This window comes from Vanellus vanellus (genome assembly GCF_965231255.1).
Source record: "Vanellus vanellus genome assembly, chromosome: 9".
Classification (NCBI taxonomy): Eukaryota; Metazoa; Chordata; class Aves; order Charadriiformes; family Charadriidae; genus Vanellus; species Vanellus vanellus.
In genome coordinates, this window is record NC_138914.1 from 14,923,896 (window position 1) to 14,948,213 (window position 24,318).

At 41.8% G+C, this 24,318-nt stretch overlaps 1 protein-coding gene across 2 annotated transcripts; it reads right to left on the bottom strand.

The window, feature by feature from the left end:
- On the bottom strand, positions 1 to 23,337 carry IP6K2 (inositol hexakisphosphate kinase 2). 2 transcript variants are annotated; one of them, XM_082487622.1, is made up of 6 exons: positions 23,295 to 23,337; positions 7,070 to 7,368; positions 4,690 to 4,912; positions 3,674 to 3,849; positions 2,204 to 2,379; positions 1 to 785 (listed from the first exon to the last, which is right to left on the bottom strand). In XM_082487622.1, the coding sequence occupies exons 2-6, from the start codon at positions 7,269 to 7,271 to the stop codon at positions 288 to 290; spliced, it is 1,275 nt and encodes a 424-aa protein (XP_082343748.1). In that variant the 5' UTR covers positions 7,272 to 7,368; positions 23,295 to 23,337; the 3' UTR covers positions 1 to 287. The 2 variants fall into 2 exon arrangements, with proteins under 2 accessions (XP_082343748.1, XP_082343749.1); XM_082487623.1 differs by lacking the exon at positions 23,295 to 23,337 and adding an exon at positions 23,041 to 23,061.
- Positions 23,338 to 24,318: the final 981 nt, after the last annotated feature.

Below are 24,318 nucleotides of genomic sequence, written 5' to 3' on the forward strand. Positions count from 1 at the left end.
TTACAATGAACAAAAAGAATTTTATTGGAACGTATACACACAGGGATAACAGAGGTATCTGAGTAATCAAATATGGAATGTTTAAGAAAGTTAAAATAAATAAGGATACCAAGTTTTGCCAGTGCTAGGTCCAGCACCAATATAAGTAAATGCCCTCTGAACAAGTCTGACTCTGACAGGGCCATCCCTGCAGAGCCTGTAAAGATTCCTACCACCAGAAAGTGGCTAATAATTTTGGAATACAAAGAGTCACAATAGTGCTTTCTACTGGTGTGCATTCACACTGTTTATTCACCACTTTCGTCTCTTATTTCTTTAATAATATCTATTAAATTCTGAAGTCCAAAAACATAACCCGTGTCTTGGCCCTCGTGCACCACGCTATCTTCTCCATAGTACTTGCAGGTTGTGTGGGCAAAGTCTATCATACGGACATCAACAGTACTAGCAGTTGGTTTGTAGGCATATGCTCCTGCTGACTCATCTGACGATTCCTCTGAAAGGTCCTCTAAGTCCTCTGGGTCTGAGTCGACAGCAACTTCCGGCCTTTCCTTTCCATCATAAATGATCAGCAAGGAGCTCGAATAGAAGCGGTAAGACTCCTGCTTCTCTAGGACAGACTTGAGTTCAGTCAGTTTTTTAATAACAGATTCAAAGAGTTCCCTGCGCAGGTATTTGCCATTATGAAAGAACTGGTAAAGTGCTTCTTTAAATCCTTGGACTGAGAGTTTTCTTCCGTGGTATTTATTCATGAACATTAGCTGGCCAGTGCCTGCCTGGTAGACCTGCACATTCAAACACAAGACAAGAGAAAAGGAGCAGTTAAAAATGCTGACTCAAAGTCTTGAAGGGGAAAAAAAACCCCAAAAGTGATACACTACAGAAAGCTTTTACAAGATGACATACTACTCTTAAAATTGCTCTTGCAGTTACAGAAACTGCTACCAAGAACAGATCCAGCAGTGTCTACGGAACTCAGAGGAACAGAGGAAATGGAAAATTCCTTCAGTTTAGATTTGAGCTTTTCCATCAGGAACGTAAGAATGAGAAGTTTCAGTGAGATTAGGAAAGCTGTGGCCAAAATCTCCAAAGTCAAGCTACAACTTGTGCCACAGCCACTCATTCAGCTCATTATCTGCCTCTGCTCACAGGCTTACCAGTTGATTCCCAGAATGCTGAGCTCTAAGTGACAACAAACACTCCTATATAAAACTAAGGTGTGCCCCACAGTCCTCTGTATTTAAAAAAGTCAGAGGTGATCCTGCAGGAAAACTCCTTGTTACAGCAGAGTAGTCTATACACTGCACAGCTCGATAATGTCTAAACATCTGGGACAAGTAAGGACTGCAGGTGCCTCTAAAGTTTCCTCTTTGTTTTCCAGCACAGGTCTACACTGGAAGGTGAATAAGCTCAAAGGAGAAGCTCAAATCCCAGCACACTGTGGTTAGAAATGCAGCTCCCACGCTTCCGTTCCTGCCTCGTGCTTTTCTCCGAAGTTAAACACTGAGCTGAACACCAAACATGCCAACACTCATGATGCGGAACAAGTCCTAGCAAACACTGCTGGCATTCCTGGAATCTACCGGATGGGAGGAGAGAGGCTTTGGAAAAGCCTCAAATACAAACAAGTTGCTTCCCATTTGCCACTCTAGGAATACAGAAACAAGTAAACAAAACACTCAGGTGAAAGTCCACACAAGTCTATCTCCTTATTTGACGACAAGTTATCACATTTACCAAGCCACTTCTTGTCTGCACTTTGCAACAAGTCTACTTTAGGCAGTGAAAGATCTGTGGCTTCTCAAAGTCAACAAGACAGAACTGATTGTTTCTTAATATTCTGGCAAATTGCCACATGCTTTATTCAAAATGCATGCACGGGCAGACCCTCCTTTCCTACGCTATCCTGAAATGTTAATTGAACCAGTAATTTTACTACAGTTTTGAATTGCTGCTATTGTGAAGGAGACTGCTTTTGTGCTGAGAGAACAGTCACTCATGCACAGCACGTGCTGCAGGCTGCTCCTGCAGATGCTGCCACCTTCAACTGATAAGTGACACTCAAAAGCCTCATCCCACTTACTGAAGTGACGCACGGCGTCTCAAGGATAGCAACACATCAGTGACTACATGAGCCAAAAACCCCACTAATAGAAATGGGTGCAAGTCCGTTGCTTTACACGTTAATTAGTTTTCCTCTCACCTGCATGCCACAAACTCGGACTCCAATAACAGCTGATGTACTCTGCTGACACTTGCGAATCTGATTCGCCTTCTTCTCTTCTGATGCATCATCTCCATGCTGTCGGGTTCCCATCTTAAGGTCCAACACACATGGTACTTCATATCGAGATGTTAGGTTTTCCAGCAAAATGAATTCTGGTTAGTTAAGGAACAACTCTCACAATGAGAAATACAGGTTTTAAAACCATTATCACAGATTTTATAGTGTCACAGTCTTAAACTTTAAGCACACCCAAAACATGCCCAGTATATAATAGCCTATCAAAAATTACACTTGCATATACTTGGCATAAAGCAGAATGGATACACAGTTCCAGTTTCACTGGAGTCTCTAGAGAAGACAGACGAATTTCTACATAAGTAACAAAAAAAGTAAGCAGGGTCATATAGAAATATAATCTGGCAGGTGATTTGGTATTATGATGAAGTATTTCCTACCTAGAAAGAGACTATCTTTGTGGGAAATTAAGATTTTGTGTGCTTCATTTACCATTCAAAAAACAGCGAAGCATTTTCACACCACCTCTGAAACACAGAAGTTAAAAAGCACTTCAGAACATCTATAGTAATACTGTTCCAGAGACACCATATACTTCTACCTACACAATTTAGTAACCATCTACAGTGAAACGGTAAGGATACCAGCCATGAAATGCTTTCTATCATTTTGAACAGTTTAATTAATCAGAGATGTTCTAGTAAATCCATTCCTCACACATGAGGAATTTGTTTACCTAGGTATATAGATATAATATTTTTGCAGGATTTATCAGTTGCATCCAAGCCTGAATACAGCAAGATCTGGGGTTTTTTTTTTGTTTGTTTGGGTTTTTTTTGTTTGGTTGGTTTTGTTTTTGTTTTTTACCCCCACAGAACTCACAGGTTGGACATGTTTACTTATGGTTCCAGAGAACAAAAACAGTGTGCTTCAGCCTTCCTTTGTCAAAAAGGCTCACTAAAAAGAGACTAGTAAAGCAGACAACTCCAGGCATTGGAATATCCTCTATATTTAAGGCAACTTTAAGAAGTTTCTGAAAAGGAAAAGATGACACTAGTTTATCACCAATACCAAACAGTAACAAAAAGTGACAGAACTCTTCTCCTTTGAAAGTTTTCATTAATAAATTGTTTTTGTGGAAGATCCCAAACTCTCTATGCTGTAAAACCTTTCCACTAACTAATCCACAATTTGTAGATTTGAATGAAGTTATCTGAATTTCCTAACCTAGCTACTTAACTACATGCTGGGAAAGCCCATGATCTGGAAAGTGCTGGCAATCCCTTCAAAGTCTCCAAATAAATCATAGCTTCGGAGAGTCTCTCTGGATTGCAGTTAAGCCTGTGCTGTACTTTTATCTGGCACATTCAAGAAATAAAGAGCAGAGCCCTACTCATTCTGTTGTTATGAAGTATTTTCAGGAAAGGATACTATATTGATTACGGTGTTTTGCATTTTCCTTCATCCGCTGTAACTGCTGCTGGTGACATTTCATGCTCCAAGGGTTATGGTGTTTAAACTGTGAACTGACATTTCCTTTTTTCTCTACAGTATAATACAAGACTTCAGATTTCTTCAGCCACTCAAATTCTTCTTCCAATTTGTGACTAGAAAACAGAACACAGCAGCAAATTAGAGGTCAAGTAAAAAAATAAGCACTTTAAAGGGATTTGTCAGTGGACTTAACTTCACAAACTATTTTGCTCACCTTCACAACAGCTAGCATAAGCTTTATTTTGCTTTCTGTTCAACTGGGCAAGTTGTCCATCAGTAATATTTCAACTTTCATAAAGCTACTTCCATATTAATATAAATTAGCATATAGCCAACTAGGTTACAAAACGTGTAGTAATTCTATTTACATATTCTTTACCTATGTGAATTACTTCCACAGAAGTAATGCAAGAAGTAGCAATATGCTTTAAGATTTATCCTTTGCTCAGGTCACTGTTTTTAGCACAATACATCACAGCTTACAGTTTACAGTGGGAACAATTAGTATAAATGAACAAGGGGAAAAATGTCACTAACAGGGATAAAGCAGGATTCCTACAAAAGTATGCCATATATAGTAACACTGAATTATTTTTTGTTTTGTTTTATACAACTATCATGCTTTTGCAGGTGTTTTGGGTCAGGTTTTTTTCTTTTTTTTCTCCCCCCCCGCCCTGAAACTTCAAAAGTAACATTGGAAAATGTTTCTCAATTGACCACAGCAAAAAACAATTAAAAAACTCAACGCACTGCTGGGCTGAGGACGTTTACTTTCACTACTGGACCTTTCTGCACTGAAGAGGATCAGGGAACACAAAAGAAACGAGGAAAAGAAAATGAAAGCTAATAGTTCTGAAGGATTCTCTGGAATTCTGGAAATCAGATCCTAATTTGACAGCAAAAAAAAGTTATGCTTCAATGCTCTGCATTCCAGTTCCCCCTATCAAACTTACCTCTTCATTTTTTCCTCTTTCCTGTGCTGTCGGACCCATTCCTTAGATATCTTCTCATTTTCTAACAACATTGACTTTTTGTTAGTCCATCGCAACAGCTTACTTTTGGGTTCACAGTCAGAATTATCTAAGTTTTCTAAGTTATCGTGGTCCCCATTTAATGGATATGCTATTAGACATAAGTTTCCATCTTCATCCTCTTCAAAGCTCACTGACACCACACCTGAAGAGAGAAAGGATGTTGACAGTTATGAATTGCTGAAGTGACAAGCAAGCCTTTTAGAACACATGATTTTACACTAAGAGTATAGCAACTTTTGGTTTTTTTCTCTTACCCTGGTCCTTAGTTTCTATCTTGCCACAGGCCAAACCTCATCTGCCAACCTAACAAATATCAAAAGACCTAGACAAAAATAACACCTCACAAAAGACAATTTATCATATTGACAAAACAATGATACAAAATGTTCTTTTCTCTCTCTGATGCAGTCAAGTAAGAATCAAATAATAACAGGAGACAATTTCAATTAATAAAAGTTTTTATTAATTTAAAAAAACCTGACTGGTCTGACCCTAGGCAAAATGTAAAACATTTGTTAACATCTTGCACTGAAAAGTGACCTGCACAAAAAAAAAAACCACCACACCAAAAGCTTTAAGTTTTGCATGACAGCAAAGCAAAAAGCACTTATCCAAACAACACTCGGTTAATAGATCCCCAGGGGAAAGGAAAGATTTGCAAGTAGAGCAAAACAATGAAAATGTCACATTACAATAGAAACTAGCCCAAGAGCTTCCACTTAGAATCACCACGTTTAATTACACATTTTCTTCTCCTTTTTGGAATATATTTTATTGATACTGGTTATGCAGCAATCTTGTGAAATAAGTAACAAAAATGCAATACAAAACAGATCTGTTTGTGGTACAGAAACATGGTGAACCCTGAAAGCATTTTTTTTTCTCATCCTCCCCTCAAGAGTCTCTAGAGCACTGCATTGCATTTTAAGAGTCTTAGTGGAGTGCTCTGACAGAGATGCGCTCAGTGCCACATTAGGAAGTTTCAGTGGTTAATGAAGCCATAACAATTCTCTGAATTGTTTTTTAATTTTGTTTTTCAGTCCTCTCTCTTTATTCTCATATCAATCAGTCTGCACAGTTCTTGCAGCTCATCACTAGGCCAGAGGGGAGAGGTCTCGGCGAAAGATTGGCACTTCTGAGCTGGGCAGGCGGCTCCGAGACCTACAGTAGCTGGGGCAGGGAGCGCAGAAGCTCTGACTGACAGTCCTGCTGCCACAAAGGAAAGGACAACAGGAAAAAAGGGGGGAGCCCGCTAGCAAATGGCCTTTGGCTTTATCCTGGAAAAAATAACAGAGACGGACCAAGTGAGGCCCCTTACCCCTAAATCCCTCCCAACACTCCCCCAAAAGCCATATACACTAGTACAATTGTTCTATTACATTTTGAGAGGTATCATTCAAAGATCACATTTTCTTCCAGTCCAATAGAACTTGAAGTTAGACATGTCAAAAAGTCTCTGTAAGTGTGCAGGGAGTATAACTTTGAAACATCTCCTCTGAAGTCTTCCATCAGTTTCACAAACAGTATGCAAAACTTCATAACCCCTACTGATGTTAAAATCAATGTGCTTTAAAAAGCAACTCCATTTTAAAAAGTGCTTCAGACATTTTATTAATCACCAGGCAGTAGTTGATGGAATAATGAAGAGAAAGAAGAGTGTTTCTGTTAACTAGCGCAATGCTTAGGAGAACTGGAATTTCCACTTATACATAACATCTGACTCAGCCTCATCACAGCTACTTGATCCTTGTCTACCTAAATGCCATGAATTTTCATTTCCTTAATGGCAGAAACAACACTGCAAATATTCAACATGACACCTTACTGACACGTATTTATTGTGATCAAAATGAAAGTCAGAGGAGAAATCCAAAAACAAGAGACCACAACTAAGCTTACAAAAAACACTGTCAACCAATCTTACCAAATCCCTGTAAACAAACATTAAACAAGTGCAAAAAAAAAACCAAACCCAAACTTAGAAATCCACAAAAAAAGCAGCAGAGAATTACTGAAAAGATTCACAAGCTGTTAGCTACTTACCTGCGCCTAAAGGAGATATATGGGCTATCACCAGCAGAGCTGCTCTACTCTAATGCTGTTAGTCAGCCCAAACACCAACTTGGCAAGCATTTCCACCCTGCATCTCCACAGCCTGCCTCAGACAACATCAAAATACATGAAAAGAAAACCCTAAAATCTCTTCCACACAGAAGAGATTTCAGAGATAACAGAGCACAGCACGCTTGTATTTACAGAAATAAAAAGCCCAACACCATCCTAAGGTTTGGTAACTTACCCTCATACTGCGGAGTGAATTTACGCATTTCTGTTGGGAGAGTCTCATAGAACTGGTGTTCCCTCTGAATAAGGGGTTTACAGATGGTCTTGTCATTAAACCGGAGGACACAGGAGTGTCCTCCAACCTGGTGGACAAAAGGCTCGAGCAGGACTCCCTTGGAATAGTGCTCCACTTCCATAGCTCCAAATGCTGGGCTCATCCTTGTAGCACATTAGACAGAAGAAGGCGACAGTAGTGAAGGCAGTTCAGAGCCAGAAGCCTCCGAGACCTGAAGGTGTTTATTCCGATTCAAAAGTCTGTTAAAACAAACACAAGAGAGCGCCGGGCCGTCAGTCTCCCCGTACGCTGAGGCCTGGGTAAGCAAGGCTGAGAGGTGCCGCTCGCAAAGCCGGCCGCGCAGGCTGCTCCGAGCTGAGCCGACCGGAGGGGAGCGGGGCCGAGCGGAGCCGAGCCGAGCGGGAGCCTCTCGCTTTACGGAGGCGGCCGACTGCGGGCCAGCCCGGGGCGCGGCCAGGCAGCGACGCCACGGACACGCCCCTCATCGCGCCGCAGCCAATGGGAGTCTCCGCGGGACGGGGCGGACAGCCCCGCGGGGCGCTCGCTCCGCCCAGCCCGGCCGCGCATGCGCATCGGCGGAGCTGGTCAGAGGGCGAGCGGCGGATAAACCCCTGGCGCTATTTTTTTTTTTTTTAATTAAAAAAAAAAAAAACAAACCTATTGACGGTAAATCCTGGCGAGTCCTACTTCAAGTTACGCCTAACGCCCTCCAGCGTCCGTTCCCAGAGCCAGACGCATCAGCGTTCCCAAGGCTCCCTCCCTCCCCCGCGCACATCCCAGGCCAGCTGCAGAAATTCATAAATTAAACAAATTTACAATTCCTCCCGCACAGACAAGGACAGCAGTCACAGAAACCTGCCTGGACGCTTATTTCACCGGCTTATTCACAACACATCAGATATTTTAAATATTTCATAGGTGCTAACTTTTCAGATGAAAAGTGTCATGCTAATAAGCCATTTTCCGAGAACTTATTTTTGTGTAAATACTGCCGAAGGCAGAGAGTGGTTTGTGCCATGGGCACCCACTGGCTCTGCAGCCATCCCTGTGACTACACACTGCTCAGCCCTGGCCAGCTTCCAGTTTCATGCAACTTGCACTTCAATACGCAATTAAAGGAGCAAAGCTAAAAAAAAAAACAAGACATGACTGTCTTGGTCTGTACCTTCCAGTAAATTTTTAAGTTGAGCTGCTCTAATTTTAGACCCGAGCTTTAATGATTAACTTTTTGCAGCTAAAAAAACCCCTCATACTTATGTTGTCTGAAGATCATTACACGAATAATAATGCATTTAATTCAAAGAGACTACAAAGTGTTCTAGGTCACAGGTCTATTTTTATTTGTCCTCCTTAGATATTTAACAGCTTTACATTAACTGGAAAAGCAGAGACCTGCGGGCTTAAAGCAGGGGCGCTAACAGAACTATAGACGCCTACAGCATGCCCTGTACAGAAGGGCATTAACTGAATTAAACAACTAAACTGCCTAAAGAAACAACAGATCGATCCACTGAACGCCAGCTCCTGGAATGTTTACCTCCGCTTAAGGATAACAGGTCAATAGTTTTACTCACTACATACCAGTTAGCCCTCCCCCCCCCCCCCGCCTTCTTTCAAGAGCCTTATTTGACATAAAGTTACCAGCTCGCCTTTTTTTTTTTTTTCTCTCTCTCTTTACACAACGAGCTATTTAATATAGAAAACAAAGTTCAAGCCACCTCTGCAAGATCATGTACAATTTGGAATAGTATTTCCCAGAAACAGTACTCTCTTCTGATACTCTGTTTACATTTTAAGATTGGAGATGGAAAGTTTACTGATTTTGCTCTATTTGTACCATTTTTACTTTCCTAGTATTTTTTTATAATGCAGCCACTGCATCCCCAGAGAAGTTTCTCATCTACCTCAACATCAACAACTTGGAGACACACAGGAGACCCCTCAGTCCCACCCTGGACACAAGCCATTTCCAAAAACCTCTTTAACTACCACCAAGCTGAGCAACACTGTGGTGCGCAGCACGCGTGGAAGGCCCCTCACCTCAGCCACAGCGCACTCTGACCCATCTGCAGCCACCGCAGTCGGAAGGTGGCACTGGAGCCACAGACGCGACTGGTGCCTCCCCACAGCACCACCTACTCCACGCAGGGCCATACTGCTCCTCAGGTAAGACTCCAGCAGATGTGTAACACACAACAAGCTTTCACCAAACACACACTGGGCAAGCCACCTCAGTTCCCAAGTAAGCTCTGACTGAGAGCTGATTCCATCTTCTATTAGAGAAATGTTATGCATCCGTTTGTGTTTGTATAATGCACCAGTAATTCTACATGTCTCAAGAGTTTTAATCAGGATTTCCTAAAGCCAACAATGCCTCCAGTCTTCTGGAATTTCCCAGGGAAAACCAGAAGAGTGCCAGCTTCCACTGGGAGGCTGTTATGTATGTACATGATCTCGTGGTGAGAGAGCTTTCCACTGGCACAGCCACTTTGTAGTATCACAGTGCATGAGCATTACAAGAGCCACTCTTTCCAAGATATCATTGCCATTCTGTGGCCACCTTCCTAATTACCCCTGATGTAGAGACACCAATTGGCAGCTGCAGCGATTCAAACTTAAAGTACCTTGCAACATCTCTTCACCTCAAACACCTCGTTAGTCCTAGTCCTACTGCATTGGAGCAGAGTTGCATCAGGAGTTAAGCCTAGATGTTTACGCTATAGAAAGGACTCTCTAGAAAACGCACCTCCAACACGGACCATACACAACGCCTTGTTTACCCAACACATCTTCAGGGAGCTCATTAGCAGCAGCTCAACTTGTTTGCTTTCACATATACCCAAGTGGTCCAGACAATACTTGCACATGGTGCACCATATTCACTCAGCAATGGAATTGCCAAGCACGGAGCTGGACAGGACAACTCATGCTGCTTTACAGTTTCCTGCAAAAGTAAGATCTGGCAGCACACCACAGTGTAACTTCCTATTCGAGAGATGACAAAGCAAGTTTTTTATAGCTTATAAAAGTATTGGTTATGCAATATTTAGTCAGGACAACAAAAGGACCTGGAGCACAGTCATAATGTCCATCAGAAATGCTTTGCACCATTTAATTTATAAATACTTCTATAAACAAATGCACAAGTATGTTAAATTGTTTCCACTTCCTCAGAAATAAAAACTTTAACCTAAGACCAACAGCTTCAAGTGGCATTGATGTCAACCAGCATAAGCACAATACAGTTCTTCACTGCCTTTCCTCTGACTTTAAACCCAGTTTGCTTTCAATGCTCTTTGAGCAAGAAAGAGCACAGAACAGCTGGGTTTAGGCAATTTTCCCAGATACCAAACAGAGGGTCAGTGTACCCTGCCCTTTTCCTCCTATGTGCTTCTAAGTGCCTTTGGTTAAGATCTTTTGCTCAAAGGACACACCAGCGCGCAAAAAAAAAAAAAAAAAAAAAAAAAGCAGGTGTACTATTCCTTCACATCTCAAGTATTTTAAGAGAAAAATCTGAAAGAAAAAACTCATCTGGACACAGTATCTATAGCTTGAGCAATGTCATTCTTACAATAAGCAGCAAGTGATGTTTAAAACCCAAATCTGTAAAACAAAAGTGACATGTACAGACATCTTATTCTCATTCACATATGACAATGACCATTGAATGAATACCGCAATGAACTCATGTTTTCAGACTTTAATATTAATCTCAGGTGACAGCATTCTTCGGAAGGCATTTCATGTCATTACAGACTCTTGACTTAGTCCCATACGTAATTGCATTAACGAACACATCCTCTGGAGAGTACAGCTCCCAATTAAGAAGCAGCTCCTTCCTTCATAACAACCTCAAAAATAACACCTCTTCCCAAAACTTTGTAATAGCAGAATTACTGATGCAGCAACTGCCCTCCTAACCAATCTGTTAAAACTGTGGTCTCTCAAGTGTAGACTTCTACCCTGGGTGGTAAATATCTGCGGCTCCAAATAGCCATAAATCAGCTTTACAGTGACAGAAATAGCAAGGCAGCAAAGCTTCCTGCCCGTCCTTTCTCACTTCACTGGGTAGTGCAAAGGGGAAGCTGACAGCGTAGTTACCTGCAGAGCAGAGATGCTGCAGGACGCTATAACCCCGCCGAACCAGACAAAGCTAAGCCCCTTCCCAAGGTTCCAAGGAAACAGAGGAATGGTAGAGCCAGCCAACAGGAGAGAAAAAAAAAAAAAAAAGAAAAAAATCAGTGACCCATTAAAGAAGCCAACAAGAAATCTGCTTCAAACTGAAGAATACTCAGGAAGAAACGAGTACCAGCTGAGAAAGGACATAAGAAGATGCAAATATCAATGTGGAAAGTGTATGGTATGTTTGTGAGAGCCTGCTACCTGTTTTGTGCACAAAATTGAAAAGGTACCTCAGGTCTGAGTTGGTAAGTCATTACAACGCTCAGAGAAAACAACCCTTCACAACTGAAGCAGAATAGACACACTTTAAGAACCTAATAATACACCTATCAAACTGCAATAGTTACAGGACTTTTACAAGTCCTTATATGACCAAACTACCTGTTTGTTACTGGTATTCTGTTACTTTACAAGTAGCAAGGTACATTCCTTGAATCAAAGAAAACAAAATACAAAGCAGAGGATGCAACATCAGAATATTAAAAACACTAGATATGTTACACATGCTCAGGCTTAAAGTTCTTGCACAATTTGTGACTCATTTTGATGAAAACCAATGCCATTCCTCTACACAACACTTCTATTAGCAAATTTGGCCTGTTTAACATTGGTAAGGAATTGCTTCTAACATTCACTTTAGTTGCTGCTTGGCTCACGAACTGAAGTTACTCTGGTGTGTTCTGCTCCAGAAGTTCTCAAGACTAGAATGGAGTTACTCAAATCCCCTAGTGTCCAGCCAGCTGCCTTGAAACAGTATCAGAAATAGAAAATTACCTTTTGAAGATGAACTGCACGTAGATTAGAGAGCTAACCCTGTACAACAGATGTTTTTAATTCTTAATGGATAAAAAGACCTCTGCATTCATTTATCACAACTGTTTTAACAGATTCCTAACTTTAAGGATGCATTATACCTCTAAATAAAACACAAATCCCACACTAGAATGCTTTTGAAGCCTTTTGTATCTTCAATAGTAACAACATAACTAAGTTCAAGCAACAAAAGCTATAGTTTCTAACTTTTTATCTCATTAAGGTAGAAATGCAGTGCTCACGTAATAACGGGCTCATATGAATCCTACATTTTTGGAAAAAGCCTTTAGAGCAGCCTTAAATTCTGCACAATTACGGGAAGCAAGCACTTATTCTGGTAACTAATTTTAAGGAAAAAATTTCTCTTCAGTAAAAGAGTGCACTAACATTGCCAATTCTCAGATTTTTTTTTTTCATTGTAAACAATCAACATCCCTTAAACAGCAATTAATGCAAATTTAATACAGCAGACTTAATCGCTTTCAACATCATGTGGGGAAGAGGGGAAGTGTCATAGCATCAAGTGTGCGTGACGGAGGGGAGAGGAGACATCACACAGGTGAGCATATTGGTTTTAGTTGTCTCATTTCCTGTTTTCCATAAATGCAAGAACAAAATATGACATAAGGCAGCAACATGCTGTAGGCCTTTGCAACATTGGCTAACAAACTTGGCTAGTGCCTGGAAATACCCAGACCTATAGAGTATTTCAGAAAACTTCTCCATTGAGCTTACTTTAATAGAAAGACCAGAGTGAAAAAAAATAATCCCCTTTTTCATTAAGTGTAACTTTAAACCAAGTAGTTGTGATAAAAAAAAAAAAAAGGATGTTGCGCTATAAGTTCCTACACAAGTCAAGGTTATTTAATCTCTTCTGCAGCAAATCTATCAATGTAATGATCATTAAGTTATCTCCACATGACTTGTACTCAGAGATGAGTATGCATGAGGTTTTGTAAAAATACTCAGCAAGGACACTTGCAAATCAAAGAGTAAGATACCAACTCCTCCACACCTACATATTGAGACTACATGTGCATTCCCCTTCCAAGCAGAAATACTTTTGCTATAGCCTTCACTGGTAAATCATGAGGGTGATGAGAGTCAGGCACTGTCCTGATAAGTCTATCATAACCACCTACAGATACAAAAAGCCAAACAAGAGTAAATTCTTCTTGTTGAAAGTAGGGTGCTTGTGCTAGACCAGTAAAAGAAACCACCTGCTTGTTAAAAGTGCTGATATATGTTTGGGGATTTTTTATTCTATCCTTATTAAGTGGCTGGTAACTGCAGCACCACATTGCTGTAGTTTGGGGAAATGAAAGAACTTCTCCAGATAAAAAGAAAAAAAATCCTTGAATTAATTTACTTACTCACACAAACCAGACTGAATCGAGGCACTCAGAATTATGCATGAACTCACGCACAAAGTTTCTACAAAACATGTTTGCAAAAGCCTTTGGGAATGTGACAGAGCTAACTGGATAGCAGTCTTGGCCCATCAAGGTAGAAAGCTAATCCTATTTTTAACATTAGACCATGAACAAAAGATTCCCAACAAGAAAGAATGCATGCTTATTATCTGGTGGAAAGCATCGATTCATCAATTCAATAAATTAAAGCAGCAGTCCTTGCCCTCCTCCATACCAATTTCAGGAAATCTCCGTATTAAGTTGTGTATGTTTTTCCTGCTGTATTATTTGAGGAATTTCATAATAAAATTGAATTAACATCCACTGGCCTTAGATTCTAAGAAAACTCTGTGCCAGAGTTCATCTATCACTGGTACACAAAAAGTGAAACACAGATGAAATAGCATGTAGGGTTTTTTTAAACATTTACAAAAGTGTTAGAATGTTTTATAACAGTTTAACATATCTTCCAAAAAATAAACAATTAAAAAAATCCCTAGGCAGTTTAAAACTGCAGAAAAACATCCTGAAATGTCCTAGGTCCTTTTGAGGATGTCAGGTATGTCACACCTAAAGGTTCTACTCTAAAACTTCCCCCACACACACTGAGAGGGAGGACAGTTTAACGCTGGCTACAGTGGCAAAGGACTCTCAATTGCTACCTTCATGATCCTGTTCTGCTATGAACTTCAAGAACGTAAGCCAGCACCCTTAGAGATCCTTTTTTCATAAAAAGAGCATTAGGCCTTTTCTATCCACTAAAAAATTTATCTGTAATATAGAAACGAAAGGCTATGCACTGAGACACTTAGCGTTCAGTAAGATGCACTTTTTCAGCACAAAACATTTTTTTTTTAAATTAGCAACATGTTTGTGCTATCTCCTTTTACTCTCTAAACATGGAGTTCTGGTTTTGTCTTCCTTTAAATATAACCCAAACACAGTAGTCCTTACTATAAGAAATAAACACTGCCATGCAGGTTAAGACACATATTTTACATCTGTAAATTTAACATCACAGCTGCAGAGCCAGCTCTTGTAGGAAATACCGAGGAGACTTGAATACAACTTCAACAGATAAAACTAAGAATTATGGAACACTGCAAATAGTGTATTAAGGTAGCGAACTATAAACAAAAAAAATCTGAAGTTGCATAATATTCTATTACTGTTCTTCGTGCACAAACATTACCCTTATCTTCCTTAAGTCAGCTCGACATTACAAGGAGAAACCCAGTTCTCCGATCCTGTCTGGGAAAGCAAGGCAGTAACCAAGGCGGTCTCCAAGAGCTTCTAGCCTTTTCTTAACAGAAGCATGCACAGCAGCCCCTCAGCTGCAATTTCTTAAATCTCAGCGAGGAGGTTATGTGCTCAGTACAACTAATATTTCAAGACCCCCAAAAGTAACAGCTTTCTCTACACCATTTCTAATCTGTAATCTTAAGAACCACACACACAAAGCTCTGGAGAAATGCCAGTTTTACCTCTCAAGTAAAGCTATTTTATCTCTCTAGAACTAAAATAAAACCAAGTTACAGGTTACTAAGCATATTCAGCCAGAAAAGAGCACGCAATTCTGACCCATGCAGTTTTTTCCAGTGATTGTGTAATTTAAGAACTAGCCTCTTTTCCAAGCAAAAATGCCATGGAAACTAAGAAACCTGAACCACTAAAACTAAGCTACTTAAACTTCCTATTTAGAAACTGATCCATCTTAAAACAGTATTCTGGCACCAGCGGCTAAAAACACCAGTTGCTATAAAAAAACAATACTGCTCTTTGTCGTGGAAAAACCAAAATAGCATTCAGCCTTTAATCTTCTGAAAATATGACAGCAAGAGCTAAATTGTGTGGATTACACACATGAAAGTGTTATTCAAGATACCAAAACCGCCAGAAATTCCAGCATTAAGATTAAAATAAATCCAAGGCTATGCCTTTCTCATTACCATGAATTTAGCAGTCTGGAACTGTACTTCTAGTCACCCAATAAAAGAACGTGGTATCTTCATGACTGGCCCTTGAGTTGTGACCAATTTGCCATATATGAGAAGTCGCTCAAGTGGACAACTGTAAAGTCCCATTCAAAGGTCACATTCACTTAACTACACAAAGATTTTCTCTGTCTGTATTCCCTTCAGAAATCCTGATCCCTAACACCTTTTAAACCGTAAGCACCAGTGGCCCACAGGACAAGACTGTTAAATTTAAGTTTAGATGCCAAAATCCTACAATCCAGTCTCACTCCTTGAGCAAAAATTTCCAGAGGAGCACAAAACAAAGATCATCTATAAATAAACTATTACATGAAGAATGGTAGCCAAAACACGTGGTTACATATTTCACACACCCCGTTTATGTGTATGGTCAGCTATAACATCAACATACTTCAAGTGACTAAGTTCAGTCCCTTCTTGCAAAAAATGGCTCAAAAATTAGCCCAGAAGGAGATAGTCATCAGACCTGAAATGCCCATTCACATTTCTAACTAAAAACCTTCAAGTGTAGATTCTGAGACTTTATTTCTGATGATCAGGAGGATAGATGGAGTTTTTGCTCCAGAACAGCTCAAGTTCCTGAGACACATTTACTATATCTTTTAAAATCATACTTATGTTTCAAAACATTTCAAACTACTGAAAACACATCTCAAAAATCAAATGACAGAACCCAGACTTAAAGGGGAAGAGTCTATATAATTCAGTGACCTCTACATGCTCTTTCCCCAAAAAAGTTATGAAAATAACTGGGTCCTAAAGACCTTGAACATGTAGATCCTCCTAGGATGACTGAGCAATTACAGAAGTTCAAAACCCCAAAATACAAAAGAAAAATTTCCCTGTGCTTCTTAGTAAGGAAGGACAGGAGAGGAGTCTTACAAGACAGAGTCTGATGTGGCACAACAAAACCAAGGGGAAAATCGTGAATGTTTGCCCTGGTAAACATGACTCATTTCAAGCACAGTTTCTCCCTGGAAAAAGGGAGAAGGACCTTTTGTACAAGCACACCTGCATAGTACTTCAAAAATGCCTTAAAAAAACCCCAACCCAACAACTTATTTACATATTTCATGTTTCATCTCGCAGTGATCAAATAGTCCACCATCTGGGGCCAATTAAAGGCTCACCATAATAATCACTGTCGGAATTAATCCATTTTAATCTCATACAGTTTACATATTCAAACAGCAGTATAAAAAACCACTTGAAAAAAATCTTATCAATTTCAGTAGTCTATAAAAGGAAGCTTTCACAGAAGCTTGGCTGTATTGCTCTCATCCCCCCGCAGGCTGAAATACATTTAATGATGCAAAAGAGCCAGCTAGTTTTATTAGCCCAGGTAATGGAACACAACTATACTAAGTCATATTCCCTTAAACACATCTCTTACTTTACAGGCAATTTTTATAGCAGTCAGTGACTCTACAGCACAAGCAAGCGTGGTTTGCACAACTGTCTTTAAAGAGAAACCATTACTAACCAAAAAGGGAAGACTCAAACAGGATCATTGCCAAAAACCTATTTTCTCTTCAAAAACCTGCAATATATCCACACCACCATCCACACTGTGCTCATGTTCCAAATCTGTATTTCTAAAAAACAGTATACTGTCAAGAAAAAGTAATTTCAGCTTATGAAAGACCATTTCAATTTTTGGAAACAAACTGTGCATAGTGATGTTAAATCACTATTTGCACTTTAAAACAAGAAATCACCATTCGGCATTTGTTTAAATACATGAAAGATATTATTTCAACAGAACAACTGGAAGGCAGTCCTCCTCTCACCATGCAAGTTGCTGCAGCCCAATCAGCATTTACTTCATTTACCCCTTATCCTTGAGAGACTACTTATTTCCATGAATTCTGGAACGATTCTCCAGACCCTTTTGTTCCCTCTTCATCTAGAACTACACTTGCAACTTGAACAGTCACAGACTTCAGAAAACTGACTGGTTCTGTTAAGCCAGATCCAAATTTTTCCTAAGTTAGCTTGAACAGATTCCCAGTTACAATGCCAGTTATATCAGTATGAACACATCCACCCATCAATTTAACCTCAGATCTCAAGTTAAATTGAATCAATCTTCTGAAAGAGCTAACACCTCAGAGACATCAAGATGATACCTATTATGTCAGCAGTTTCACTTTTCATCTGTGTAACAAGGAACTAGACACATAATTGACGTCACTATAAAAAATAATAAAAAACCCAATCATTATCACATTATCCCCACACATCCAAAACACAAGGCAGATAAATTACTGTTCTTCTGAAAAAAAGAGATGAAAAAGGAGAAGAGCAAATGTTAAAGAAAGAGGTCATCTTCAATTATCATGAAATTAGGCAGCACCCACAATTCCTGATAAAGTGGCAGGTTCTGTAGAAAATTTCTGCAACACAGCACTGTACAGCTATTTGGGTATGCTCAAAGCCCTGTGCTTCAACAAAATAAAATCAACATTTTTGCTGTGCTCATTCTAACACAGATTCTGGCATAAACCCCCCAAACCTTTGCTTCTTTCAAGTGTGATTTTCTGAGTAAAAATAGCCTAAATAATTTTATCTTCCATCCTTGAGCTTGTTCACTATAAATCTCAACAACCTGGGGCATCACTAACCAGTTTCAGCAAGTCATCCAATTTTTTTTTTTTTTTCAGTTACTTCCAACTTTTTGGATGTCAACACAGCAGGACAGTGTCAACACAGTAGGACAGAAGACAGGGACCAAGAGAGGCAGTACAGCTGAAAGGTCTCTGCAAATTCAGTACTTACGTGTTCTGTTTGGGCTATGAATTGGCTGAGGAGCACATACACAGCTCTAAACCAGCCACCACCTGTGCTGTCTCTTGCCCAACCATCCATCCTGGCACATGCACAGTCTGTCTTCATAAAGCAAGACTCTCAGCCGTCAAAACCATTTTACAACCAAGCCTTTCTTGCAATGCTAAACTGGGCACTAACTGGTTCCAACTATACCCAATAGACAATACTCCAAATGCACCAGCAATCCAGACATAGGGTCAAAGACTGCGAGTTAAATATCTGATAACCAGTAGAGTGAAAAAGTACTTTCTGTACTTATTATGAAGACTCTCATTACCTTATGCTAACACAGCTCATCTTTCTGAGACACAGTCAGGACTTCAGAGACTTAGCACTCCACAAGTCAAGAAGTTGCAAAAGATTTCAGTGACAATTTCAAGCCCCTAAACACCCAATTAAACACAACCAATGTTAGACCTTCATTTGAACAATTTTGCTTCCATTATGTCTTCCAGTATTTCAGACTTTGCAGGAGGAGAGATTTCTAGCTACTTACAGCATATGATATTATCATAGAATCATAGAATTAGTGAGGTTGGAAGGGACCTTTAAGATCATCAAGTCCAACTGTTAACCTACCCTGATAAAAACACCACCACTTGTAAACCATGTCCCTAAGCACCTCATCTACCCTTTTCTTAAACACCTCCAGGGATGGCGAATCCACCACCTCTCTGGGCAGCCTATTCCAATGTTTAATAACCCTTTCAGTGAAAAAATGCTTCCTAATATCCAATCTAAACCTGCCCTGACATAACTTGAACCCATTTCCTCTTGTCCTATCACTTGTCGCCAGGGAGAAGAGGTCAGCTCCCATCTCTCTAAAACCTCCTTTCAGGTAGTTGTAGAGGGTGATAAGGTCTCCCCTCAGCCTCCTCTTCTCCAGGCTAAACAACCCCAGTTCCCTCAGCCGCTCCTCATAAGGTTTGTCCTCCAGACCCTTCACCAGCTTTGTAGCCCTTCTCTGGACACGCTCCAACACCTCAATGTCCTTCTTGTAGGGAGGGGCCCAAAACTGAACACAGTACTCGAGGTGAGGCCTCACCAGTGCTGAGTACAGGGGGATGATTACTTCCCTAGTCCGGCTCACCACACTATTCCTGATGCAGGCCAGGATGGTGTTGGCCTTCTTGGCTGCCTGGGCACACTGCTGGCTCATACTTAGCCGGCTGTCCACCAACACCCCCAGGTCCTTTTCTGCCAGGCAGCTTTTGAGCCACTCCGCCCCCAGTCTGTAGCGCTGTATTGTGTCATACAGCTTTTTTTGCAAAAGGAGGGAAGAATTATTTTGAAATAAAATAGTTATTATGAAAGGCCCAAAAATAACATTCTACAAAGCTATTTCTAACAAAAGCTATATAAATGCACATCTGCAGTTATACCTTAAAACTCTAAAATGTAGGCTCTTAATATTTGAAAACTATCCCTACATTGTTTCAAAGATACAATAACCTTGGGCAAGACAGAAAGCCAGATAAAAGAATTAGCGAGAGGAAAAATCCTCTCCCTGCAATGGAAAATTTTCATCTCTTCAAGCAAGGCACAGAGATGCTCAGCCGGACCTGCGTTGCCTGGAGACCAACCACAGCTTCTTGCCAACAGGGACGAGCTAAGCATCAGCAAATTCAACAACTGATAAGTGGATGAACCGAATAAGAGGCAGCAAGCTTTTTCCAACACCAGTGTAAAAACCTGATAGCATTCAGATAATGGTTCTGGCCCATGCTAACTAGATACACAAGAATTATTATGAATGTAAAATGTCAGCCTAATAAAGCTTCAAACTCCACTGTACTTAGCTCTTACCCCCACACTTCTGGGTACAGCTAGAGTAGTAGAGCACATTCAAGTCAAAATTTTTAGTCATAACTCAATTTCTGCCCTTTCAATCTTTTGATGCAGTATCCGAACTTCTGGAATACATTCCTACCCATTAAACAAGTTTATGTTTAAACATTGGTGCAGAAATATTAAGGAAACCAATGAACTACATCAAAAAAGGAAGAAGCTACACCTTGGCTTAGCATTAAAAAACCACATCAACTCACACTTCCCTTCAAAGTCCTACCTTTGCCCCTAGCCTTTCCCACTCAAGTGCAGCTCCCTGGGCAGGACAGCATCAAAAGCATTACTGAGGAGACACTTGTTTTGCCTATGCTGAATCTGGAACTGCTCCCGACCTCAGGCAGGCACTGACTCAGCTGTGGGAGCACCACTCCTGACATCCCAGAGAAACACCTTAGCTGTATCCCAATTTCCAAACACTGTCAGTTGAGAATTGTCAAAAGTTAATTTACATTTAATACCAGTTACTCCAGAATTTTCCCAGACCTTATCTAATTCAATTCACTGAAAGTATTCAGACAGTAAAGAATTAAAGACTTCTAGGAGTGACTTCTATTTAATTTATCCCTTTAGATACAATATCCTTGTGGAATTTATGTCGCTAGTGAAGCGGGTCTTCCACCATCTACCTGACAGCATACACTTCCCCACCTTCATCTATTCCTAAACCAAAAGGGCAGACATTTGCATCCCTAGCATTATAGCTGACAGACTGAAACACCCTTAGTGCATTAACATTTACACCCTTCCCCTACCCTTTAAAGGAAAACACATCCCCAAAAGATTCTCTCACACTCCCCAGCTGATCAGAGAACAATTAAAGTACCACCATACCAGCGATCTGGCTGGAAGCCCATCCACTGACAGGCAGCAAGGAGTTTCTTTCTTTAACAACTTTTCTCATCCTGCTTTTTCAAAACTGCATGCCTGACAAATCTGAAGTCTTCCTTGCAAGCAACTGGTAGGGAAAGAATTTTTGAGAGCACAAAGCCCAGCATTCATGTGACTGACCACTGTCCAGTTTTCCAGCTCCTTCCCAAGTTACCATACCACATGGTTATGATGGCTCTCATCTACTTTTCCTCAAGAAGAAACAGCAACATAAAGCTTATGTTACTTGTATGACCAAAATACCACAGACAAGATAACAGATTATTACTTCAAAAAGGTATAAACAACAAAGACAGAAAAGGTAGGAATATGGCTTTTTAATTAAATGAATTAACATACATTTATGAAAAGCTACCTGGCCAAGTTTAAGGTCCAAAATGTTTACAAACAAGCACATATGAATAGCTGTAATCCTTCCCTGAAACCCTTTCTATGAGCCTTAACAAGGAGACACTTCCGAGCAATTAAAATTATTCTTTTTTGAAGAAATTTCCTTGAATTGTGGCAGTTAAATCATTGGGTTCTTCCTCATTCATTAATACACTTTAATTGGGAAAAAATACAACAACAAGCTGGAAGATGCTAAACAGACCAAATCTAAACAAAATAATCAGTCAATTTTTAAAATACACATACTTGTGTGTGGATGCATGTGTATATAAACCCAGTTTCCATCCCTTAATATTATTGTAAGTCCTGCAAATATGCAAATTAATTTCAACTTAAAGACATTTTCACATCTTACAAATAGCTTCTATCTTATATAAGCAAAGTTTTGTGCAAAGATGCCAATTCTTAGATGTTTATAAACCAAATTAACCCCAACCTTGCTATTCTTAAGTGTCAAATTTGACTTGTTCTACTCTTACTTCACTGTAACATGTTGAGTAATGAGCAGTAACACACCATCTGACCAAAAAGTTAAAACAAACTCACATTAGTTTTAGTGTTACAGAACTAAATATTAAAGCAAAATTCTAATTACAGTATTTGACGTGGAACTGCCCCCTTAGATGTTCATGAGTCTAAAAAAAGCACATGGGCACTGGATGCATTTCTAGAACACCTGAACATATGGGATACATAAGGCACTGTGTTAAAAAAAAAAAAAAAAAAAAGACGACAGGCTAGAAATAGAGGGCAATTAAATTCCAGCATATATCAGAAAAGATATCAGTGTTAAACACACATACTTTTTACAGTGGAATTAAGGCCAAGGACATATCAGGGTGTAACTACCAACAGGCTGTTATTCTATCAACAATGATAACATTTATTTTCTTAAGCTGAATGCCGACTTCCAAAGCCTCAACCCTAAGCGTTTTTGTTTAAGAGCCTGAGGTCACCAAGTCACGGTAACAAGGTATTATAAACGTGCGATGCTCGAATCTGCTCGTAACAAGCCATCACCGAGTTCATCCGTTTTACGCAAAAAAGGGGTACTCGTGAGCCGCACGTCCAATTACGCAACGCATCCCGAAGCGCCCTTCTTTCATTCTGTAACATTACAGAATGCATGAAACAGCCGCCAAACCTGCGGCACATCCATCACCCAGGTAAAACGGAAAACCAACGTCTCATGATTCAGACTGATGAGAACTGCTGACTAACGGCAAGGGGCGACAACCAGCTCCGGGGTCACCCGGCCACAGAAAACCGCATTACCTGCGGCACCCCCACCCCCCCCTCCGGCGCTCAGCCAGGGCCGGCGCTACCGAACGCCTCCCCCCCTCCGCCGCCCCGCAGGGGAGGGCACGGCTCGGCAGGAAGCGCGATGCCAGAGGCGATGTTCCGTGAATGTTGTCGCCGTGTCCCCGTCCCGCCCCACCCCCACCCCACCCCCCCCCCCCCCCGCCATCCCGGACCAAACCCGCATCCCCCAGGGGCGACGCCAGGCCAGCGCTCCCCCTCCCTTCCCGATGAGCCCCTGCAATGCCCCTACCCCTGCTGCCGCGACACGCCCGAGGCCGCCGCCGAACATCCCCAGCGGGAAGCCGCCTACCCCCCGCCTCCATCGGGCCAGGCACCGACCTTCCGCGGCGGGAGGGGCCGGGGCCTGCAGAGGCAGGGACCCCAGCCACCCACTCAGAGCCCGGAGCGCGTGGAGGGGAGGGGGTAACAGGGGTGGGGGTGGTTCGCCGAGAGCCCACGACGCCAAGTGGGGGTCCCGGGAGAGCTGCGGGACGCGCCCGTTACCTGATGTCGAGCCAGCACCGGCGGTGGCTTCGCCTCTTTTGTTCCTCAGACGTCAAAATGGCGGCGCGGCGCGGGGCCGGCCCTCCCCCACCCCAGTACGCCCCGCCCTCCCGCCCGCCTCCCTATTGGTTCGGCCCTCACCGCCGCGCGCTGATTGGGCAACCACGAGGGCCGCTGTTGCTAGGGGAGCAGGGGAGGGCGGAGGCGCCGCAGGCCCGGGCAGCGCTCGACCCCTTAGGGCCTACCCGTACCCGCTCCGCAGCCCGGCCTGGCTGCGTACCCCTTCCACAGAAGCCACGGGGAGGTGGGGTGGCCCATCTGCGCCGTAGAGTCCCGGCTGGGAAGTGGGACCGCGGGGAGAAACAGCCCGTCCGAGGCTCCCGGCCTCAGGCTTTGTGAGGAGGATGCAGGGCACGGCCTCCACCTTTGCGAGGCAACGGCCCCAGCCTGAGCAGGCCCTGCCTTGTCCCCATGTTTCGAGCCCCCACCCAGGTGCCCACCGCCTGGTGGTGGCGGCCCTGTGGGTTGGGATTCCTCTTCCTGCGCCCTTAACGATCTTTGGGGCGTTAACACCTTGGGGACTTGCAGGCCGCAGTGGCTGTACATAGGGCCCTCATTAACTTTGCCTCAGTGCCTGCTTGAAAATGGTTTCTCTCTGTCCGTGTGCAATGCTGGTGTGCTGTTGGTTTGGACATGACTGGGGCCTGGCTGCAGAGGCACTTTGGCTGCTGAGGGGGCAGAGGAAGAGCATCTGTCGCATCCTTGAATCAGAGGCAGCTCGTAGGGCCTGTATGCCTGAGCTCACCTGTTCTGCGTTTCTGTACACCAAAAATCTCATTCAGGCCTATGCAGCTGAAAGTCCCAGAGGCTCCCCCTACTCAGCTTTACCCTGAATGACTCTTCACAGCCTGTGGCCTAATGTTTTAAATGCCATCGCAGTTGTTGGGGTTTGCATGCAAGCCCATGAACACGCCTGTAACAACAGAGCCACCATCGTAAGGAAAAAAGACTGAATAATGAGATT